Raw genomic sequence first — 23,616 nt, 5'->3', positions numbered from 1 at the left:
TTTGCAATTGACTTTGGTGTCCAAGAATGTTTGAATTCTGCTAACAGGAGTTCCTTCTACAACTGGGCTTCTTACAAAATTGGTCAACGTTACAGATTTTTTTTGTGTCCAATCATAGGTAAGGTCACATCACATTTTCCTCAGAGTGACTGCAAACAGGGTCTGTTTTTACTCCATGGCTGACAACTTGCTGGTAATATACAGGAAATGAACATTTTCAGATCTTCCCTCTGACAATTTGGCCAATTGATTCAACAGTTTTATAGGTGTGAAAATGTGACAGATAGCAACATGCATGCATTCACACACCGTGTGACTGCACAAGTCTGACCTCCTTACAAAAGAAAGCTCAAAACACATCAGGAGTAGCTTTCCATTCCTCGTGAACTGAACAAAGATGGACTTCCTCAAGCAGCAACCTGCACAGTATGTCACCCCATGGCTGAGAAAGCCAGCTCCCTCCATATTCTGTTGGCATACATCTGCTCAACTTCACGATGACTTTGTGCATCTGAGACTTGGTCCTCACTTGATAGAACTGATGAGAATGCTACCAGAGTTCCCATGCCTTTCAGTACTTCCATCTCTCTCCTGCTATCATTTTTGACCTGCCTAGGGTCATTCACAACTGTATCATTAGCGATGACTGGGATGAGCTGCTTGTCACCCTCCATCACCTTAGCAGGATTCTCACATGCCACGAAGAAAACATAACAGCATACCCCGTCTTGATCCTAAGTTATCTACCCAAGGGCAGAAAACTGTCTGCCTTCAGAACAGCGCAGAAGTCAAGCTCTTCCCCACGGAGGAATTAATCTATTCATCTAACTGATTAACTGTAGTGTCACAGGTCTCGCTAGCATTAAAGCATTGAGCTTCATGAAGACTAATTTAACCTGGTGAGGAACCAAACTCCATTCTGCCATAACTATGCTGCTGGTTCTGTAAGCTCCAGCTCAAGTTTCCCTAGTCTACAGCCCAATTTGCAGCACTTGCATCCTAAAATATAAGCGGAAAAACTCAGTATGTCCATGAACATATTGCTGCTGTTAAAGTTCTCATAGCAATGCTGTCTCAGCTGTCTGTAGTAGCATAGGTCTTAGTATAGCAGTGGTCCCAAAAACAAGGCCACCAAATGTTACTTGCCTGTAGAAGATGTGCTCTCAGATGTTGATCTCTTTCTGGAAGGGCTGCAATTTGTGCTCTCTGACTGCCTCTGGGAAGGTTTGTCCTGTGTTGGCAAAGTGCCTGAAAAGCAGATCAGGGAAGAGAAAAGCACAAAAAAAAAAAAATCATTTCAGTCTGGCAGTGCCAATACAACACACTGTAGATGCTAAATATTCAAAGTCTTTTTTAGCTTTAGGAACACTTGCTTGCTGTGATGCACATAGGTGAAGGATGGAAATGGACCACCAAGAAGGAATTTCTCACAGGCTAATGGCATAGGTAGGATAGTAAACAAGCCATGAGAAAAAGCCACTTAATATCATCAGAGTATTAGCTTTTATGTAAAAAAAGAAAACAACCCCCCCATATTCCTACTTTCAAATGAACCCCCTAGCTTCATTCCTTGATTTTCACAGAACAGCTGAGTTTGGAAAGGACCTCTGCAGATTACCTAGACCAACCACTCTGCTCAAACCAGGGTCAACTAGAGCAGGTTGCTCAGGGCCACCACGGTCAGTTGGGTTTTCAACAGCTCCAACAATGGAGACCCCACAACCAGAGTTCAATCACCCTCACAGTAAGACACTTTTTTCTTATGTACGAACGGAATTTCCTGTACTTCAGTGTGTGCCCATTGCCTCCTGTCCTGTCACTGGGCACCACCGAGAACAGTGTGGCTCCATCTTCTTTACTCCCTCCCATCAGGCACATGTACACATTGGTAAGATCGCCCTTGCGCATTCTCTTCTCCAGGCTGAACAATCCCAGCTCTCCCAGCCTCTCTCTGTATGACAGATGCTCCAATCTTATGCTGTTCCTCATAAGAGCCTTTCCAGCCCATTCTGCCAGCCAGTGACGGTCCCTCTGAACAGCGGCACAATCATCTGGTGTATCCACCACTCCTCTCTGCTGTATCATCTGCAAACTTGCTGAGGGCACACTCTGTCCCATCATCCAGGCCATTAGTGAAGAGGTTAAATAGTACTGGACCCCATATCGATCCCTGGGGTACACTGCGAGTGACTGGCCTCCAGTTGGGCTTCGCGTTGCTGATCACAACCCTCTGTGCCTGGCAGGTCAGCCGATTTTCAATCCACCTCGCTTTATAAAAGCATTTCTCTTCCAGTCCTCAGGCAGAACTGCTTCATGTAAGACACTATTAACTGCAGAAAGCTGAAAAGCTAAAAAAAAAATTCTTAAGAAAAAGTACTTCTTTAGATTTGTCTCTTGCTATGTCAACTTTTCCTTTTTAAGATCCTGTCACCAAAAAAAAAAAAAAAAAAATTCTGCTTCGGTCAGCCATAGCAAATATGTAAAAAACCCCAGGGTCTACACAAACAAGAGAGATTATTATCTACACACCAACAAGTATAACACATTATTGGATTTTAGGCACCTGCAAAACATGTTTCACTATATGTTCTGAATGCACAGGGCTTGCTATTACTTGCTAAATCATTAGATATTGGCTTATCACTGCAAGATGTTATCAGGCAGCGGCAATCACAATTACCATTACTTAAGTTAAAAACAATTTTTAAAAAGCTATAGAAATCTCATGATTATTGAAAGGCTAAGGGACAAAACTGGTAATGGCATCTTTGCCGATAACATGAGGAAAGACTTATTTCTGTTTTCTTTCTTACATATACATATTTTCTTACTGTAACTTGTTTTATTTCCCTAAAACTTAAACTTTTAGAGAATCCCAATTACTCTTGAAAGCAAAAGTTGTGGGATTTGTTAAAATTTCATAGAAAAATCTGCGTATTGCAACTACAAAAATGCTGAGATATTAAAAATTCAGACACTAGTATAAAAACCTAGGTAGGCAAAAATGCATATGGCAGTGTGCAATGAGAATATGCACATCATGAAAATCTCTAGAAGATAAAATCCAGAATGCATACTTAAAAACAGACTTTCATTCTTTCTCTTCGAAATATCATTTGTGGTAAATTAGCTTAGCGCTGCATGTTCAGTTCTGATCTCTTTCCTTACTAACAGACTCCAAAGAAATGAGAGAGCGGGCCACTGACGTTATGCTCTAAATCAAGGCCACAAATTAGCACCCATGCAAATGACCGTTTGCTTCAATGCCCAAATAGAGATCCTAAGGTATAAGACGATGGGAGAATCCTAGAATGCACCAAACTGATTTACCAGAAATCTTTAGGAAAATCTCCTTTGAGATCCTGTCTTGCCTCAAAGTTTTGATTTTTTTTTTTTTTTTTATCACGGGTGTTATTAGCTCATGGTGTAACATCTAAGATATGTTCAATTGATGGAGGAAATAAACAATATCACTTTTCGAAATATTCTAACTTCTCGACAAGGCAGAGGAATAGTTTTCTTTTTCATTAACTCTTCTCAACAAGGGCACAATCATAAGGCTGCTGGACACCGTCCCAAGTTGCAAATCATATTCCTGGTGAAGATTTTCCGATTGTCCTGCATGGCATCCTGATGTAGAGATGGTGCTGGTGGGCTCTTAAAGAGGGCTTCTGTACTGTCTGTTCCTACCACACGCAGGTAAAAAGGAAGCTGCAGTGGAGTTGTGCAGGGAGACTACACACGGTTGCTTAATATTAGAAAGAGCAGTCAACTGTTTGTTTATTCCAGAATGAATTTTTTTACTAAGAAACTACAAGATGCACTGATTTCATAAAGTGTAGATTAACACAAATACCCTGGGACCGCAGACGAAAAAAAGAATTATATAGCAGGAACAATTGTTCTAAGCAGGAATAGGCTCTAAGTTATAACAGGGGAAGAAAAAAAAAACCAGAAGAGAGAGGAATTTGGAGGACCTCTTGGATGGCAAACTTGTGAGTGTGCTTGCTGACGGATGACGTTCATGTCCTAGAGGCCGTCCTTCTTTCACAGATTGCGTGCTTGTTTCCTTCGCGGACTGCAGCCCCTCGCGGGCGGCAGGCAGGCAGGCAGGCAGGCAGGCAGGCAGGCAGGCAACCGCCGTCAGCCTTCCAGCCAGCGCCCCCAGAGCCGCCCTTGCGGCAACCTGTACGAATCCCCCACACGCCAGCCGCGCCGCCGGGGACACGCTGAGCGCCGCGCCGCCGCCGGGCTGCCCGGGGCCGGGCCGCAGCGCAGCGGGACGCGGCTGCTCCCGCGGCAGAGGCAGCGGCGCGGCCGGCAGGGGGCGCCGCTGCCCGCCGGCGCGGCCTCGCGCTCCCGCGGCCCCGGTACCGCCCGCAGCTCGGTTCGCGTCCCCCGGGAATGAAGCAGCGGTGCGGGAAAGGCCACGGGACGGCGGACTGCAACGTGCTCCCACGGAGAGGAAAGGTGAGCGTCACCCGTGACACCGCGGGGCAAGGCACGCGCGGACGCGTCTTCGGCCGGCAGCACGCGGCGTGGAACGGCAGGGTTTGCCACCGAGATGCAACCCGCTCGTGTCTGACCAAGCGAGTTCTTCCTGCTGCACGTCCCATCTCTCAAAGGCACACAGAGGCACCTGCACCTCCCGCCTGACTACGACTGCATGCCTCAAACCCGTCCATTTATTTTTAGATGGAATGAAGGCAGTCAAGACTTCTCAACTGCACTGATCCCCACCGAACGGCTGATTTTGGTTTTCTTTCCCTTTCCTTCCAAGGAATTGCGAGCAGCACACCGACACCAGTTTATGATAAGCTATCAGTTGTTTGAAATAACTCGTGGTGTGAAGCCGCAGAAGTTTACTAAAGACCGCTGTGAACTTCAGATGAACAGGTAACAGCATCCTACAAAAATCTCGAAGACAAAATGTTAGAGCCTCGCAACCTTCATCGGCATAACTGTGTGTACGCACTGTCTGTATTAAACACAAAGCCTACAGCACGTAAGCTTCTATCTAAACTTCATCTTCTATGAAATACTGACCTTCACTAGAGTCCTGTTTGCCAAAACATGCACGTTTCTAATACAACTTGGACTCAGGCAATCTCTGAAAATATCTAGCATCAGCTAATATCATAGAAAGAATCTGTCAGTTAATTCAACCAGGCAAGGTTTACGTTCAAAAGTCTATGGAAAGGAAGTGTATTTTCCGTATGGGATACTTTGAAATAAAACATCATGAATATCCCCTACGGATCACACAGAACAATTTTAGATGGCATTCCCTGATGCTGGTCTCTGACTACTCGTTTTAACTGCTCTGATTCAGTGTTCTCTCCACCATGCACGTAAATTGCATCTGGTTTAATAAATAAACAATCTTTGATGCACCACAGGTTTTTTCTCCATCTGTGCTATTTTCTGAAGTGCACAAAAACATGGTAATAGTTTCAGAATCACAATTCAGCACTACAGTTAAAAACAAAAAACAACATGCAACTTGACACTGATCTTAAAAAAAAAAAAGTCAGCCTTTTTACTTTACTGGGGCTTTTTACTAGATGCAGTTTTAAGTCTTCTGATATGCCGCGTGCACCTGATGTGGGGCATTAGGAGCTCCTTGTGAATGAGATGAATACTGAGCTGCAAGCCAGTCTCACAATAAAACCGGCTGGTTTCCATTGCGGGAAATACACTTACTGGAAGTGATACATGGCATCTGAGGAAACAGCCAAACATACTGTAAGAGGGGAGTGATTCAGAGCCTTCACGAGCAGGTTTCAGCTTAAAACATCTCTGCTTTTTCCCTTAATTAGGTTGTTCCTCATAAAAACCCAAGTCTGATCATTCACTGCAATGGAAATCCTCAGGAAATTCCCAGAACTGCACGAGCTACCACAACCAGTTGTTCACTCCTCGGAGCCAAATTTAACCCTTTTGGTGACCTAGCACTTTGAATTTTTCTTTCCATCACCGCAGGAGAAGCAATCTCATGGCTTTATTGCTTTCTCCTGACTCCCCCTCTGCCCTGAGTAGTTTTAATAATATGAAATAGTATGAAGTAGTATGAACTTGTAAAAGAATCCAGCCACTTCCAACTGCCCTTAAAATAAAGAAGCAAAACCTAAAACCCCCAAATGCCAAAATAAAACAAAGAGGAAAAACCCTTCCAGAAAAAAAGTAAGTAGTCAGAGCAGGGAGGTGGCAGGAGGCATTAGGATGGGTGTATCACAAGAAAAGGAGGAAGATAAGAGTAAGGAACGTGAGGAGCTATTATTCATTACTGGTAGCTGGTTGTTTGCTTGGCTCTTGGTCTGTGAAATATTAGTCGCAAGTGGGTTTGGACAAATGATTTAAATTTCAAAGGAGAGTGCAGGCAAGTATTGGAGGGAGGAGAAGCTATCAGACTCCCTTTACACATTAGAAGTAAGCAGGTAAGAGCACAAGCCACACTTTTGTCTTTTGCAGGTTATCTTTGTTACGTGGTCTCACTAACGTGTCCATGGCAATTAAGACAGAAGTGGATAAAATGTGAAAATTATTCCCACAAACATCTGTAATAATCAAGTACAGCATGAAGTGACCCTTAAGCCAGCAGGGAAAGTGATGTATAATATAGCTTCTTCACGTCATAAATTTCACATTAGATTTTTTTTTTCTTAATATTATGCAAATGACAAAGTTCACAGTTTCAGAGTGGAGGTCTTTTCCTTAAACAGCAACCCTCTGACAGCGTCACTGCAGTTTTCTGTGTATACAGTCTCAGCTAGTTCTGTTTCAGTTTTGCTTGAGGCTACGTAAGATGAGTTTCCCAACTATGAATAAAGCAGTCATTACAAGGTTTGGTCTTAGGCATTCCCAGCATCATTTAGCAACTATTCTGAGGTACTGCAGGAGGCCGCAAGTCACAGATCAAAACTAGTACTGTACTGTAGTAGAGATTATCAAAATAACGAAAATGGAGTTACAAAAGAAAAAGGAAACATTTTTTTAAAACAGAAATGTTATTCACAATAGTATTACCAATAGCTATTGTAAACCAAATCAACCAAACTTCAAAACAAACAGAAACGTGGCTTTTAAAGTATCAAAAATCATGAGAAATTTTAAGTCATTTCTCCAGAAAGTTAAAATTGTAAGGAAAAAGAAAAGACTTTTTCATGAGAAAGCATCCTTCACATAACTTTATATACTGCTATAACAAAGCAAGAAAAATCTGGTGGGAAGAGGTACTCACACAATCCCATCAGCAGCTCTGGAGGAGACACTACGTTAGTCTGTACCAAATGCTGCACAGAACAGTGCTTTAACAGAAGAGAGACACTCAAGAGCAAAAGCAAGAGTAGTACTGAAATTCAACACAGAGAGATTCCTACAAAGCCAAAGCTATACTTGCCCTCCTCTTCTAGCGCATGTTTGGTACAACATAAAACAGCAAGACTCATAGGAAAGTACGCACAATTAGAGCTCCCTTACCTGACAGCGGCTGTAGTGCCTTTTCAATAGAAGGCAACGGTTCCTTTCTGAGAGGTCGATTTAGCGAGGTGTCTTGTGCACTGAAGAGTCCAGGGCTGTCAGTTAATTTTTTACGTCCATTGGTGCTGGTAGAGTTTGTGACTCTGCAGCTGCCTATTGCACTTGTGAAAAGATTTGTGTGTTCATCATTGCTGACTGGCTCAGAGCTTGGAGTAAATCCCCCCAGGGACAGACCTGGGGAATTTTCTGAACAGTCTATCTGTAGCGGTGTCTGCAATCCCAGTGCTAACGAATTAGACTCCGAAGGCTCTCTCCTGACCCACTGTTCATCTCTGCTTAGCAAACCCTTTGAAGGTGACAGATGTGGACAAGACATGTGACATCTGTGTTTCTCTTTATGCTTGTACCTCTCACCAACAGCCTCCTTCCCAAATCTGTAGCGCTTCAAGGACTCCAGAACTGTTCTAGAAGAGCTATTAGCCGTTATAGTGTCCATAGAAACCTGCGGTTGTTCAGAAGAACGATGCTCTCTGTGTTTATGGCGATGTCTATGCTTATGTTCGAGCATCCAGCCATAAGCCATTTCAGGTGGAACACTGGGGTACGTGCTCATTGACAAGAGCGGAGTCCTACTTGTCGTGAGGAAAGCCTCCTGGCGTAAAAGTTTATGCTTCTTCTTGTGGTATTTGGTGGGATTGAGAAGCAAATGGCCTGTATGCATGTAGGAAGGTGGTGGCAGGGGGGTAGTAAAAGAAGGAGAAGGTGGAGGAGGATAAAGAGTTGGAGGGTACCTTCCATAATAACCTAAGCCTATGGGAGCAGCTGCAAGGGGAGAAGGAGAATAAGGCATGCCGTAAGAGGGATAGAACCCGGTACTGGAGAGAGGAAAGCTGAGACTATGCATAAAAGGCATTTCTGCCATAGCCTCCCGCATTTTTGGAGGCCTGCCTCTCTTCTTCTTTAAATCGGGTTTTCTAATGTAGTGCAAAGGATCCAAAGGGAAAGTAGGATGGGTATAATAACCATTGAAATTTATCCTAAAAATGGTAGGCAGTAAATCTCGGGGTATAAAATGGTGACTTCTGTGGGTTATTCTAATTTCACTTAATCGACTTATTAATTCTTCTAATTCGGCGAGGAAATCTGGGTCCTGCCTACCTCGAAGTTGAGGATACTTCTTTTTCCTTTTCCGCTTCTGTCTCTTCATTTTGTCATAACTAAGGTAATCGTGACTGCGGCGCTTGCATTTGTGTTTATGCTTTTCTTTTAGATTACTTAAAACGGTGCAAGTTTCGGGTGGAATAAGGGAAACATGATCAAACGAATGCCTTTTCTTCTTTTGCCCACAAAACTTCTCCGCTCGATCTGAAGTACTGTTATTATCTGTTCCTATTCCACTGTCACTGGGAATTGTCTCATCGCTGTGAGACTCACTCACTGGGGAAGGAGTGGCTTCTTTCAGCGATGTCAGCTCACTCAAGTGAGAAGGAGAGTTTGGCAACAACGTAGGTGGAGATAACCTCCTCCTTCCCTTAGCAGCTTTTTTCATTGCAAGTGTCTGAACAACACTTCCTTGTCTGGAGTGTATGTGTAAATACGGCACTGAGCTGGGCTCAATAAATCCTGCATCGCTGCTGACAGGGCTCTGTCCCCCACTCACTGCAGAAGACTGCGAGCAAACTGGAGATGGAAGAATCTCTGAATTATTAGCTGTTGAAGGCAGCAAATGGGGAAGTACTTGTCCTAGTGACGTACCAGGAGCTTGTTGAGCAGACTTCTCAAGAACTGTCAAACTGGCAGAACTGCTAGTTAAAATACCATTCAGGACAGCTTTAGGTTTCCTTCCTCTCCTTTTTCCTATGTAAATCGTTCCTTTCTTGCTGACATTTATTTGCTGGCCTAATTTTGAACCAAATGTGGCAGCAAGAGTTGACACTGTATTGTGGAGTTTAGATTGCACTTTCCCTTTGTTATTTGGTTCCACTGTACTAGACAGAATCTGATTCAAAAGTTTCTTTCGCTTCAGAGTTTTCATTTTATTTATTTTTCGAATAATTGTTTTCATTAACTGTCCATTATTTCTCTTGGCAACTTTTCTGTCTGAGTCTACTTCCAAATCAGTCATGCTACAAATATTAGGTTTTTGGACTTCTTCTGGCCCTCGGAGCTGGTCCTTTCTCTCAAAAAAATCCCCACTTCGATGTTGATCGCTTTCAGACCCTATCTTGCTCGAGTTATCTGTTCCAACAAAAGGTGCCACAGAAAGAATAGGTGGCTTCATTTTAATTGATGACCTGATCTGTCTCTTAGGTCTCCCTCTCTTTTTAGGAAAAGGTTGTCCTGATAAGCTCTGTTTTAGGGAGGGAATTTCTACTTCAGGCTGCAAAATTGGAGGTTCTTGCTCTTCTTTTGACTGCACTGAAAAGACTTTTGATGCTGGGATCTTTAGAGTTCTTTTGGGGGGACCTTCGAGCTCTGGCATCTCCTTGGATTTAGGTCTTCCTCTTTTGGGTTTATACATGTCAGGTAAGAAATCATCTGACATACACAAACTAGAGGGTTGTTTGTGAGTACTGTAGAACTTTTGAGTTTGCTTGTCAGTCTCAGCTAACAGTGCAAGAGACTGTCCATTAGCTTCATTCAGTTTTGGCAACTGATGTTTGACAAATTCATGCTCCACAAATGAAGACGATCCTATGTTTTTCAAGAATTTGGCCTGCTCCAAATTACTGCTTGATAGTGCACTGTATGAAATGTTTTTAAAAAGCTCCGACCTTTCTAGTTCTAGACCCTTTGGAGGTCGACATGTGTTTCTTGACACCACTTTAGTCCATCGTGGTTTCCTTCCTTTTCTTTTCTTTAAAGGTTTTGATTGCTGAGTAGTGCTCAGATTTTTTGCTCCTTGGCAGGATTTATCCGATGCAGCTATTGCACCAATCTTTAGGAACTGCTTGCTACTAAACAAGCTCGTAAAACTAACTACTGAAGGGGTGACAGTAGCATGAATGCTTGTTTCAGCTGCCAAAATGGGCTTTTTCCCTGTAGAAGGACTAGTTCTTGAAGTTTCTATGTAAGTAGCTTTTGAATCATTTAAATCTTTATCAGCACCTTTAAAATCGGTGCTCAGAGTATGGTTCAATGTTCTGTTTATATTCAGAAGTGTACTGTCAGAAGAAAACTGAGTTTTGCCAATCTGATCTGAAATACCTTCTAGGAGATCTGCTGTGGAACTTAAATGCAATGAGTTAGATGCTAACTGCGAAGATGTTGTTGAGAGGCTCCTGTTTAAGGTGGTAACAGACACTGTGGGTGAAGGCGATGGGAGATTTCCCTCTCCTACTGCACTAAATGGGGACTTTGCTGTCGATACGTCTGAAGCGCCTCCTGTTCTGAAGTCTGGTGAAGTGCAATATACCGGAGGCTGTTTTTCATGCTTAGATGTTTCATAAATCCCTTTTTCACTGGTTGAGTAAGCATCCTGTGGAACGCAGATTCCTTCATTAAACATCTCTTTGCCTACATCAGCAATTTCTTTCCGAATTGAAAATTTTTCCAAGATACTTTCTTTATTCTGTCTCATAATATGCTTCTCAAATGTTTTGCTAGTAGTATTTTCCTTCAGTAAATCTGTAGTCTCATGGCTTTCAAGGCTACTGAGGTTTGAATTGCAAGGAAGCTTAAAGGGCTCCGAGGCAGGCATAAGAGAGTCTGCTTTCAGAGTTCCAGAGTCCTTGTTAACCAAACCAACCGGACTGCCGACTCCCGTTGGCTTCTTTCCAGAGTCCTTGCTAACCAATCCCACCGGACTGCTAATTCCTGGCATCTTCCTCCCAGAGTCCTTGTTAACTGGTCCCATTGGGCTGCCAATCCCTGGTGTCTTCCTCCCAGAGTCTTTGTTAGTCAGAACTGTCGTATTGCCAGTCCCTGGCATCTTTCTCCCAGAATCCTTGTTAACCAAACCTGTAGGACTATTTATTCCCAACAACTTCTTCCCAGCATCCTTGTTAATCAATCCTGCTGGAGTGCCAATCCCTACCGGCTTCTTGACAGACTCCTTATTAGTCAATCCAGTTGGAGTGCCGATACCCGGAAGCTTCCTCCCAACATCTTTGCTGATTAATCCAACTGCAGAGCTGGTCACTGGCTGCTTCTTTCCAGAGTCCTTGTTAACTAACCCAGTCGGAGCGCTGATCCCTGGGGGCCTCTTTCCAGAGTCCTTGTTAACCAATCCAATTAATGGGCCAATCCCTTGTGGCTTCTTCCCAGAGTCTTTGTTGACCAATATGGCTGCACTACCAATCCCTAATGGCTTCTTCCCTGAGTCCTTGTTCACCAATCCAAGAGCAATACCAGATCCTGGCAATTTCTTTACCAAATCTTTATTAACTAACCCACTTGCCGTTATGGTTCCTGGCAGCTTTTTCCCAGAGTCTTTAACCAAACCAGATGCAGTTCCATTTCCGGGCTTCTTCTGCTTTGTTTTGGAAGACTTTGAAGGAGGACAAGTTGCAATAAGTTGAGCCAATTTTTCTGTTACAGTTGTTGCTCCGTTAATTTGTGTTCTATCCTTTAAGTCAGAATTATGGCTACTGATAAGAGTCGGAGGAGATGACTTTATATAATCTGTCATTTCAGAGTGCAATGGGGAAACTTTCTTAGATAAAGGATTTGTTTCTACTTGTATACCTTCTTCCACATGTAATTCAACTGTTGCAACTTCTCCAGCTTTCTTGTACGACTTTGAAGGGTCCTAGAAGTTAATTAAAAAAAAAAAAAATCTTTAAGAACAGAGCACAAAGACTCTCTGAGTAACACAGTATCTTTTTATGTGGAGATGATTAATACCTGCCTTTGATAATAGGGTAACTATATAAACACACGCTTCATGATCCTATTAATTTTAAAGCAAATATATTTCAGTGGACATGTTAAGGCTTTTCTGAGGTTAAGGAAACCCAAACTCGCTCCCAGTCCTCAAATGTAAACCATTTAATCTGTCCCCCAATTATAAACATTCTCCAAAAATACTGTTGATGTTTATTAAAAAACCCATTAACAATAATGTACTGGGCTATTTATTTATAGTGTGATAGCACTTGAAGACCTCACATGCTACTGGGAAGCAGGTGAGCAATGCATTGCAAGGGCAGGCATTGTGTAAACCTGTCCATGCACAGCTCTACCAGTGTTTCTCAGTCTTGTCCCATGATACCCTCAACCACTGTAGTAACACGTTCTCCTCACAGCAGACTGCTGATAGCACTAAAATAAGTCAAATTATTCTGTTGTTTGTATGGAGCGTGGGGGACAGGACGGGACACACACAACACACATGGAGTAAATGAAACCTGCAAAGTAATTTTCAGTTCTGACCTAACCAAATTTGAAATTTACTCTGTAAAGGTTAAAAAAAAATTGCAATACCCATTACCTCAATAAATCCTATCAGGAACATCTTAATAAATTAATCTTTTATTTTGGAAGGACATTCTTCTTTACATACAGTGCCCAACACATCTCTGAAATGCATGGGATACATTCACTCCAAGCAGGGGCTAAGAATGGAAGACTCTGATCCCTTACGAGATAATTACATATACACGCAACTTGAAAACGTTCTGGGATCTACTATCTCAAACATTAAGTAAAGAGTGAAAGGCATCAATGCCACACCTATTCATCCCTCTGCAATAAAAATTAACAAGACAATTGCATGGTACATACTGTACTTGATTACAGTCAGCATTAGATTCATCATGTTTTACAAAACTGTAACTATGGTTGGCCAATATCTAATTATGCTGAAGAAAGATACAGCCTGGATTCCTTTGAAATCATTTGACAAACAGCAAGCTTTGGTGATGATCATGAATGAAGTATTTGTTCAGTAAGCTACACCAGCATGACTTAAACAGAAGACGGCAAGCTGGATTCAGTCTGACAGTTTCCTAGAGATGGGAAGTAGTTTCTTGGGTAATGTGCTGCCTGAGCTGTCAGAGCCTCTGCAGTGCATAAAATGGCACTCCAAATCCCGAGCTGCTGCCTTTCTGCAGGGATGGAGCAAGAGGTGTGTTTCGTTCTGCCCGCATACAGGTCTGGCACTTACGTGGAAACTACTGAGTCAGCACGACACACGACACGACTCCAAACCTGGAATCCAACCACTTCTGCCGACGCTCCTGGACATACCTGGGATAGACTGTGAGTCCTAGAGATATTAACTAAATAGTATTAAAGTAGTCTTTCTGATCAACCTGAATGACAACCTTCATAGAGTTACATCTTCTTTTCTATGGTCTTAAAATTTGAAAAGAACTTTGGAACAAAATTTTAATCTTCTTTGTTCAGTGGACTTAGACACATTTGAAAAATTCACCTAAAAATTGACCTGGGAATCCAACTCTTCATTCCTGTATTTGTTGAGCCACCTGTGTATACACTCTCTTCCTTCTTTCTTCTACTTCTCCTGTATAGTCTACTAGATAGCTTCTGTTGTATTCTCATACTCTACCACTTCTGGGTATCGAATGCCTCTTGTCAGGCTCCACTTTTTCCTATCCACTTCTGTTTCCAAAGAGCTCGGAAGTTTTATTAGGTATTCAAATAAATAAATAAATACATAAGAAAACCCTTCCAAACACTAGCTTTGATCTAAATACGATGCCGGGATTTTGAAAACATGACTTTAGCATCAAACAAGGATTCTTTGAAAGCTGAAGGCATTTGCCCTGGAAAGTTTGTTTCTCATCTAGGGTGAGTGAATCTTCCAAGTACACTGAAAATGATTTCAAAGAACATGAAAAACAAAACAAGAAACTATTGTCTATTGAGATGACAAACAAGAAGTCAAAAAAGTTTGTAATTTTTTCAGCATTTTTAAAACCAAAATTTTTATATGGGAAATTATTTTCATTTTTTTCCATAAAGCCACTTAATAATCAATATGATTAACAGAAACATTTTTTGGGGGGAGGGGTAGCGGTGTGGGGTTTTTTAAGGAAAAAATTTCATCTGATAACAGTTAATAGAAACATCTTGATCAAAACATCTAACCTTCTTCAGAGAAGGTTGCACTAATCTGGTTGCTGCAGTAGCTGCAAAAACATTAAAAAAAACCCAACAAAAAGCATAGAGTCAGAGCTCCTTTTTGCAGTTCCGTATCATTAAAAATCTCAAATTTTCTGTTAAAGGGAATGGGAGGTATTGCTATCACTAAAGAGTATCATATAGGAAGAATAAGACTATTGCAAATAGATGATAAAAACTAAAGTAGTGCACAACCATGAACTTCAGGAATAACAAAGACATTTTCTGTATAGAAGGCAACAATGGAAGAAAAGAATTTGAATACACTGCTCATATACTGAGGAAATCAAGTAAATCTCTCAGCTTAAGCCAGCATCAGTACAACTCTACCAGCACCAGCCATAGCATAAGTGGTGGTACACACCAACTATAAGTATTTTTAAGAAAGTTATCTAAAAACTAGTGAAAACAGATCACCCCATACGTCTCAGACTAGCCTCGATCACTGCCTATTTCTTTACTAGGTCCACACTAAAATCCTTGAGGTACCAGAAGCTAAATTTCACTAGCTGTTATGATCACTGCCCTACCAGCCCAAATGTGTCTCCAGAAAGTAAACAAGATTTCACAAGACCAGTGATATGTCACTGACCAAAGTTCTCCTCTTGGGGGAGGGTGGCCACGAGCATCGGTTGGGGTCGGATGTCTCCAAACCTGCTGCAGTAGTAGAACAAAACCCACCAGTCGTAGCGGTTACTAGTTTTAAAGCTGTGGTGTAAAACAGACTGTGGTCTACGGAGAATAGTTTGGCACTTAGCCCAGCTTTTCTGTGGCAGCTGCAATCTTATGTAAATTATGCTGGAGCATCACATTTCAGGAACTTCCCCCCAACTTAGCCACCCTCATACTCACAAAATATACAGCTGGGAGGCGGGAGGCAGCCATGATACGTCCTACTGCACTGCAGACAAAAAAGGTGCCACGCTTTCCTGAAATAACTTCTATTGCACAAACAATCACTCCATTAGATGGGAAGGAGAGATCTGAAGTCCAAAAGAAGTTACAGAGTGCTTTCAATGCGTACAGCACTTCAAAGCTTCAACAGTTGGCGTGGCCACGTTCACAGGCAGCTCTACAAATGTGTATCTAGTCTCTTGTTTTCATTTTGCTCCTGGTGCTGGAAGCTGGCCTTACATGCAGCGCATTCAGCGTTTCAATTTTCTCTTGTGGTTCCGAGGAGCAGAGCGCCCTACGTCACTGTTTGACTTGAACACATGCACAGTTTTATATCAGAGAAAGCATAGTGTCAGATTTTAACGCAGATAGTTTTGTGAGGACTAATAACAAATCACTCACGGGAAAAAAAAAATGTAAGCCCCTAACATCTCCTAGGTGTTTCATCCATCTAACTCACCTAGTATGTCTGCAAACAAGCACATACTTCAGGTTTCTTCACTGATGCCTCTATGTTGCAATGCAAGTTGACAATGCCACATAGAAGTCTAAAACAGTTTTTCTTGGATTACGTGCATTTTCAGTCAAGAATTCTAAACTATTCTATGTTACTCTGGCTTTCAGATGGTAGGTTTCATCTAGGCACAAAGCTGTTAAAAAGGTCTAGATTACATTAAAAAACATTTTGTGCTTTAAAAACCAAAACACTTAGTCCTGTGCAATCTTTAGCTATAACTGTCTGGCTTAAAACTCTGTCCAACAAAAGAATCGCCCAAAGCAGTTACGTAAAACATGTAAGTTTTCATGAAATTGGTATTATTGTTTATTTTGCACTGAGCTGAATTTAAAATTTTAAATCTCCTATGTGGACATACGTTTTTATGGTTTCTAGACTTGCACCATTAATCTGAGGAATAAAAATTCCAGGCTATTTTGACATAAACTATTAATAGGTTTTAATCAATCATTCCAGAATCATCACAGGCATCAACACAAAAAAATTGGCTTTACTTCTAAAAAAAGCATTCGTTGTTACATTACAGCATGATCTCAGGGTTCATTACTAGATTATTGGTACTTATTTGCAAAAAGCTTAAGAGTAGGCACTCTTTCACAAGAACAGGGATATCTCCTATCAAGTCTGGTGTAAAATTCACACTTCTCACACTAGAACCAAATTAGGAAATGCAAGATAGTCTCAGCTTCCAAAAGCTGGAATAGTTAGAAGAGAACAGCTTGTTAATGAAAATTTTGTTTGTTAATTCTCTTGAGAACTACCAGCAAGCAACAGGGATTTTTATACGTACAGATACACACACACACACACAGAGATGGATTTACCCATTATTATTTTAGCTGTTGTACTTCTGGCCAACACACAGGCTATAATTCAAATGAGCATTCTGAAGAATCACAGAAATTGTTTGTGTAGTTGTGGTATCAATATATTCTATAAAAGTGTCCCAAATAACAACGAGTGAAAGTGTGTTTGCTGTTTATTTTTCACCACCAAGACTTTTTAGTCTTTTCTAAAAGCAAGTTTTAGCTAACTACCAGGAAAAAAATGACTTTGTGTAATTAGTCTAAGACAAAAACTTATGTCCCAGATCTTGCAGAAAATGTTCTTGAGCTACTCAACAAGAAAAGAAAACAAAACACTTCTTTAGCTTTGTTACTTTTTTGCTTGAAAATCTTCAGTTAGTGGCTGTGATTTCATCAGCAAACTTTCCTGTAGAGCTTCCCTACATAACCAAGGGCAATAGAAAGAACTACAGAATACTGCACTCAGCAGTTTTACAAAGAAATAAGGAGACGGAGCAGAAGGGCATGTTGCAACTTGCTTCACTGTTTTACCACGACTATTTTAGAATTACAGCCGGCTGTTACTATCACTTCTTGCCCTCCTATTTTCTAAAACTTTAGTAATGCAACTTTGCTGTGTCATTGGCTACATTTACCTTGCAAGCATAGGTAAACCGTTCATACACCTCTTGTGCTAAAACTAACAGAAACAAAATTTATGTCTAAGGCTCAGGTTTTCAGGCTTAGCAAAGGTACACTAGCCATATAGCAATGTCTGTCTGTCACAGGACACTTTTCTGAAAGAAAGAAACCCAAGTTTCATATTCAGTGTCAAAAAGCAAACTGAATACTGTTTTGCTAATACAGTAACTTCTAATTTTGTTTCTCTTAACACCTGGGAATCTTCGCCATTTCTAGGTCTCTCTTTTCTGTTCTATGATTTTCTCTTCAGAAGACTGTTAACTTTTTTGTCTACACATTTCTGGAGGACAAATTGTAAATATACAAGTTACCCACCTCGCCTACCCACTCATCTTTCAGAATGAAGATAAACCCTCTATTAACATAACCAAAGACAATCCCCAAGTTTTAAGAGTCCTTTCAGCACTAAGCTTGAGAAAGAAGCATAACTGTCATAGATGGGAGTGCAAAGTATTTTCCTACTATTTTAATTTTTACACTGATATTCCCAGGAGAAGATTTCCCCTACTTCTCTCTGTGTCTTAGTGGTTAACGGAGTATACTGCAAGTGCTAAATTGTCATTCAAATTCTTTATTCCTCCTTTAAAAGTACAGAGAGTTCAGTTTCACAGCTCAAAGTATTGCCACACCTTGCTCCGAATTGGTCATATTTGCTTTTTTTCCCCTCTTCCCCATCAAAAGGGAAGATTAAGGGATCGCATTCATTTTCTGAAGTGTCGTTTGCAGTGCTAAAACTTGCTTTATGTCATTGCAGTAAGGAAAAAAAATCCCTCGGGTATTATATTCAAAACATGCAATGGTTTTAAACCATGTTTACCATTTGTTTCTAGAAAGACACTTTTTAATCACACTTGCTAGAAATCAGTAGGATGCTGTAAAGCGTCATTTCTAACAATCCAAAGTGTCAGAATGGCAGCAGGGAACATAAAGAGTTAAACAACTTGAAAACCATTTCAGTACAATTTGAGAGAGAGCGAGCAGAGTATCTAAAGTGAATTATCATTAGTTAGCGATTTGAAACTATTTTAAGTAATGCAAATTTATCGCAACAGATCTGCGCTTCTCTACACTACACGTTTGGGTTGTTCACCAGACAAGGAGCAGGAGTAACTCCACTTAGAATAGCTGGAATTAAGAAGTGGTATGGTATCAATGGTATCATATATAATACAAATAATATTTAATAATATCAGTAATAATTGTTTCCCAACTTTCTAATTTCCATTTGAAGTATGATGGATCTCTTGAAGAAAAACCTAGTATATAAACAAAGACGTCAAGGATGAAAAATCCATGCTGTCACCATCTGAGTTTAAATATTAATTATTCTCCCTGGTAGAAATTCCCAGGGCACGATCTCTTGATGCAATGTGAAAGTCTCCATACTTAATGGCTCTCTCTGCTAGTAAGAGATTTTCAGTTGCAAGTACAACCTCAATTCGGACATCAGGAGAGATCAATGTGTGGATATTCCAGATTGGCCCAATACTCAACTCAATGCAATAGAGTCTTGTTTAAAAAAAAAAAAAAAAAAAGAGAAGAAAAAAAAAGAAAAAAGAAAAAAAGTCATCAGTATAATGACAAATTGTGATCTACTCTTCCAATTTTTTTCAAGATGAAGTCTGAGAAATCATTAGAAATAATAAGCTTGTTCTGAAATGGAAGAACATAAAATAAAGGCCATAGCCAAAGTTTTAAGTTAGGTAATGTACCACTTGAGAATTTCTTGTTTGACAGGCTGACTAAAAATGCCTTTCTGTTTATAATGGAGGAAAAAACCCAACACAGTTGCATGGTAGAGTCTGGAACAAGTAATTTTAGTCATTACACGTAACATACAGCACACTTGTTCTTTCAGGGCATAATTTATTATTTCTCTTTGAAGATCCTCTTCCTCAAGGAAAACTTAAATCTGGGTATGCCAGGGGAAAGAAGAAAGTTTGGGTATGTCAGACAGACATCGTCTCAGCACAAGATAAAGGAATTTTCCTTCCCTTTGGGTAGGCTCTACCTTACAAGATATGCCAGGACAGATTTATGCAGGTAGCCTTATGAATAGGACACAGGCTAGAGAAATGAAAAACCTTCAGCCTTGGGAACCTTTGAAACAGGAGCCCCATGAACAGACAACCCATGCGAAGGAAGGACTCTAACTTCCAGGGACTCATTGTATTCCCTTGCTGAATCGCCTGGCGTTGCAAAGTTGAACAAGGCTACATAAGGAACGCGCAAGGCAACTGGGAGAGATAAATATGCACTCATAAGGAAACACAGATAGGTGCAAGAAAAACGGGAGTGTAGGGAAAAACTTCAGCTTTAAATCAGTAGGCAGGTACTAAAAGGAGACAGAGCGTGGAGGGTATATTCTAACATTTTATTAGTTAGCAAAACTTTTATGTATATTGGAAAAAAGAGCATGCTGTAACAAAACACTTCTAAAATTTAGCATCTATGCAACTACATTTATAATTCTTGCCATTTATCCTATTTTCCCTATCTGTTATTGCTGCTCTTACTTGTTAAATCATGCAGATCATAAAAACAAGACATCCTCAAGGCAGGGCTATCTCCTTACATTTGGAAAATACCTGGCACATCTCTCAAGCCACTGCATTTATATGCAGTTTATCACCGGGCTGTTTTCTAACATATCTGGAAAAGTATTTTTTACTTTTCAGACACTGCTTGGTACGTTCATCACAGAGTGTCAGTTAAGACACACAGCAAAAACAATGGTTGTAACAGATAAGAAAAAAATATAAATCCAAATACTAGAGACAAGCACAGCAAATACACAGCCCCATTTAAATAGAGACAAGACCCCCCACTTTCTTCTATACAAGAGACTAAAAATTACGCTATTACTTTTCAGAAATTTACCTATGATGTTCACTTCAAGTTAACAGGGGAATTATCTTTCACTACTGTTAAAAAAACAATGTTGGCAAGCTGTGAAAGAGCAAAAGCATTTTTTCCTGTCGATGGAAATTAAATCAAACCATTTCTAACTTCAGAATCTTCAATATCAGAGGCTACATGGAAAAACAGTTAGTAGAACATGATTGTGCAGAGATGCGAGAAACTTTTAAATACAGTTTAAATTTACTATGACTTGCAAAACACTACATAAACACACTACTCACTTGTTTTGAAGGACAGTGCTCGTTCTTCTCATCTGTCATCTTCCCACTCTTCGGTGCCCTTCTTGGTTGCTTGATGCTGGTTTTTATAGCAGGCCGGCACACATAATTCTCAAGGTTCTTGGGAGGCTTTTTCGTTCGCTTTGCTTGAAGACCAATCTTCAGTTTCAAGTTTCCCTCTGAAAAGTTTGTTTCTTTCACTGAAAACTGTTGCTGTGCATCAGTCAGAGCCTCATTCTTCCCATTCTCAGTACTGTTCCCCTCCCGATTCTTCTTCTTACTGTCGTCTTCTTCCTTGGTGCAACTTTCTAGCTCTACTTCTCCTTTTCCCACCAACGTGCCAATGTTTACCACAGAGGGGCTTTTCCCAGAAAACCCTTCAGAATCAGAACCCAAGCCTAACATAGCAGTATTCCGAGGGTCCATCACAGGCGGAATATATGCCTTCGGGTAATTTTAGGGAAGATTTACAGAGATATGTTCCACAGAAGATCTGTTCTACTACTGGCAGCCAGCATCTTTTACTCTGTAGAAGGAAAAGAAAGACAGAAGTAAACTTCGATTTTCTAGCAGAAATGAAATGAATATTAAAAACAACTAGAAAGCAAACAAACCTATTTCAGACAAGCACAATTACGCAGCTGATGTTTCAAAACACCAACCCTTCCTGTAACTACAAAAATACAATTTATCTGTAAAACCACTTTTAAATGATAGGTGAAAAGTCAAAAGTATATGAATATTATAATATAATTTCCAATTCATCCACAGGACACTTCAAAGCCTCTGATGGTTAAGGCTTTTAATATTGATCATCAAAATACTTTTTTTTATTTAAAAGCAGAGCCCAGCTACTCCTAGTGCTGCCACTCTTAGTCTGGACCCACTGAAACAGCTGCATCTAAGGAATGATGCAGCTAATGAAACCTATGATAAAGCATCCAAACCCCAGAGACAATCTTATTTTAATCATCTGAGCCACTAGGAAAGTTGAGCTTAACCCACGTATGCATTGGTTTACAAACATGCTGCAAAATCTGCTTATTAATTAAGGACTTTCCACAATTCAGGAAGAAGGATGGGAGAACAGAAAAAAGCCCACCAAACCCCCCCACCAAATACATTCACACACTAATCTGTACTTCCTGGAGCATGGGAACAGAAAAGTCCACGCTTCTGTCATCAGAGACATTGTTATGTATATATAATTAACCTATTTATCATAAGATATTAGAGAGAACTTTTTCATCTTAACTAAAGCAAAAGTTGATTTGAATCAACTTGCTAATGCAAGGGTCTCAAATCCCTGGCTGGCAGACTGCTTAGGCAGCGTGCCAGCACTGCCTCCCGTGCTCGCACACAGACCACCACAGAGCCGTAAGCTGCTGTTTCCCCCACTGCCAAAGAACAAACAAAATCTCTGTACCCCATTAATTTTTATCCGTGCAAACAAAAATCATCACAGAAAGAATCTGCAGGAGATACAAATATGGTGTATTGGTAACTACCAAAGAGGACAAATCACAGTTACAAAGGAGAAGCTAAACATATGCATTTCAATGTGGTCAGATGTTTAGAGTATGACGTAAGAGAAAGGACACAAGCAATGTTTACAGAACTGGAGACTTGAAAATCAGCAACCCTCAAAAGGATGCCGTGCATAGGATGAACAGGAACTCCTGGTGAAATGTGATGACAGCCACAAGGACATACACAATCCTTGTAGTGTACTGAAAAAATATCAGGTCTTTTTGATGCTGCTATGGCAACCCATTGCCCACATGCCCATCTACTCCGTGGATATGGCACACCAAACCACTCCAGATCAAACCCTACTTTGCCTTAACAGCAGTTTGGGAGAGAAGTTCTCCTTTCTCAAGTTCCAGGAGTCAAAACAGAACAATCCAGGTGGACATCGTTCTTTGGTTTAGGGGCATTCCAAGCAGAAAGTGTTCAAATATCTTCATCATTTAAATATCTTAATCATTTTTGAAAATGAAATATGTCAGAAACAGGTCTGAAAAAAATATCAGTGTACTGAAAAGAGCATCACAGGAACTAAACCAGCATGATTTTCTGTTCTTATCTTCTATACAATTATTAAGGCTGAATTGTAAGGAATGCTATGAAAAGATTTCAACAGTTTCAATGAACTTCAAAATGAGTTTCAATGGTTTCAAAAAGGTTTCAATGAGCTCAGCAATTATCTACGACATTTGGCCTCCTGGCAGGTCAGCACACACATACTCGAGCCCATCAGCACATGGCAGGTCCCAAAGCCATATGCCTCTTGTCCAGACAATAATTGAAAAAACAGCAGTGAGGAGGTGGTATTTTGAGGTGGCTCAGTAAACACAAGCACTGTATAAAAAGGGGGAAGGATAAGGAACGTGAAAGGCGATACTGGGAGAAGACTAAGGCAACTGCAGTGGACACAGGCTGGAAGACAGATGCCAGGATTAGTGGGGACAGAAGAAATGCTGCTGAGAACACAAAATGCAAATCGTTAGAAAGCTAGGCTTCATTGGCTACGTTCTCAGAGAAAACACACTTATTTCACACATTCTGTGCACATTATTAAAAGGGATTTCTATCTGCAGCTATGACTTTTCAACTAAGAACATCCTGAAAAATCAAAAAAGCTATTACTACTCATAAGACCAGAGGTAATTAGATAAAATCTCCATTTTATAACTAGAAAAAAATGGGTAGAGCAGTGTGACACAGGGGGCTAGAAAGCAAGTCAGTGACAGTTCCTAGTTCAAGGCCCAACGTTCAGTCCATTAGGCTACACCATGTCGCCGAAAATGGTCTTTTTCATACATGCCGATGCACAAAGCAAAACTGGCCAGCAGTAAAGTAATTCTAAGCTAATGCATGAATTTTTATTATTCAAGTGCAAGAAAAGGAGGGAATCCTACAGGCCATCATGCAACTCTCAAATCTATGTTCACACAAATGTTTCCTTCTCTAGTGACTATGGTCCAGGACAGCTACAACACTTCAAGTCATT

General features: G+C 40.7%; 1 protein-coding gene across 1 annotated transcript in view; it reads right to left on the bottom strand.

Moving 5' to 3' along the window:
• The window catches only part of ASH1L (ASH1 like histone lysine methyltransferase), a 63,108-nt gene that overhangs the window by 33,843 nt on the left and 5,649 nt on the right, over positions 1-23,616 (bottom strand). The window contains exons 2-4 of the mRNA XM_050912426.1: positions 20,607-21,129; positions 7,480-12,229; positions 1,147-1,248 (exon numbers count right to left, since the gene is read on the bottom strand). Coding sequence (XP_050768383.1) covers positions 1,147-1,248; positions 7,480-12,229; positions 20,607-21,029 — 5,275 coding nt within the window. The 5' untranslated portion in view covers positions 21,030-21,129. The remainder of the gene's footprint in view (positions 1-1,146; positions 1,249-7,479; positions 12,230-20,606; positions 21,130-23,616) is intronic.

Source organism: Gymnogyps californianus, chromosome 29 (genome assembly GCF_018139145.2).
Source record: "Gymnogyps californianus isolate 813 chromosome 29, ASM1813914v2, whole genome shotgun sequence".
NCBI classification, from domain to species: Eukaryota; Metazoa; Chordata; class Aves; order Accipitriformes; family Cathartidae; genus Gymnogyps; species Gymnogyps californianus.
Note: the sequence above shows the minus strand (reverse complement) of the source record. Positions and strands in the feature narration are given on the sequence as shown.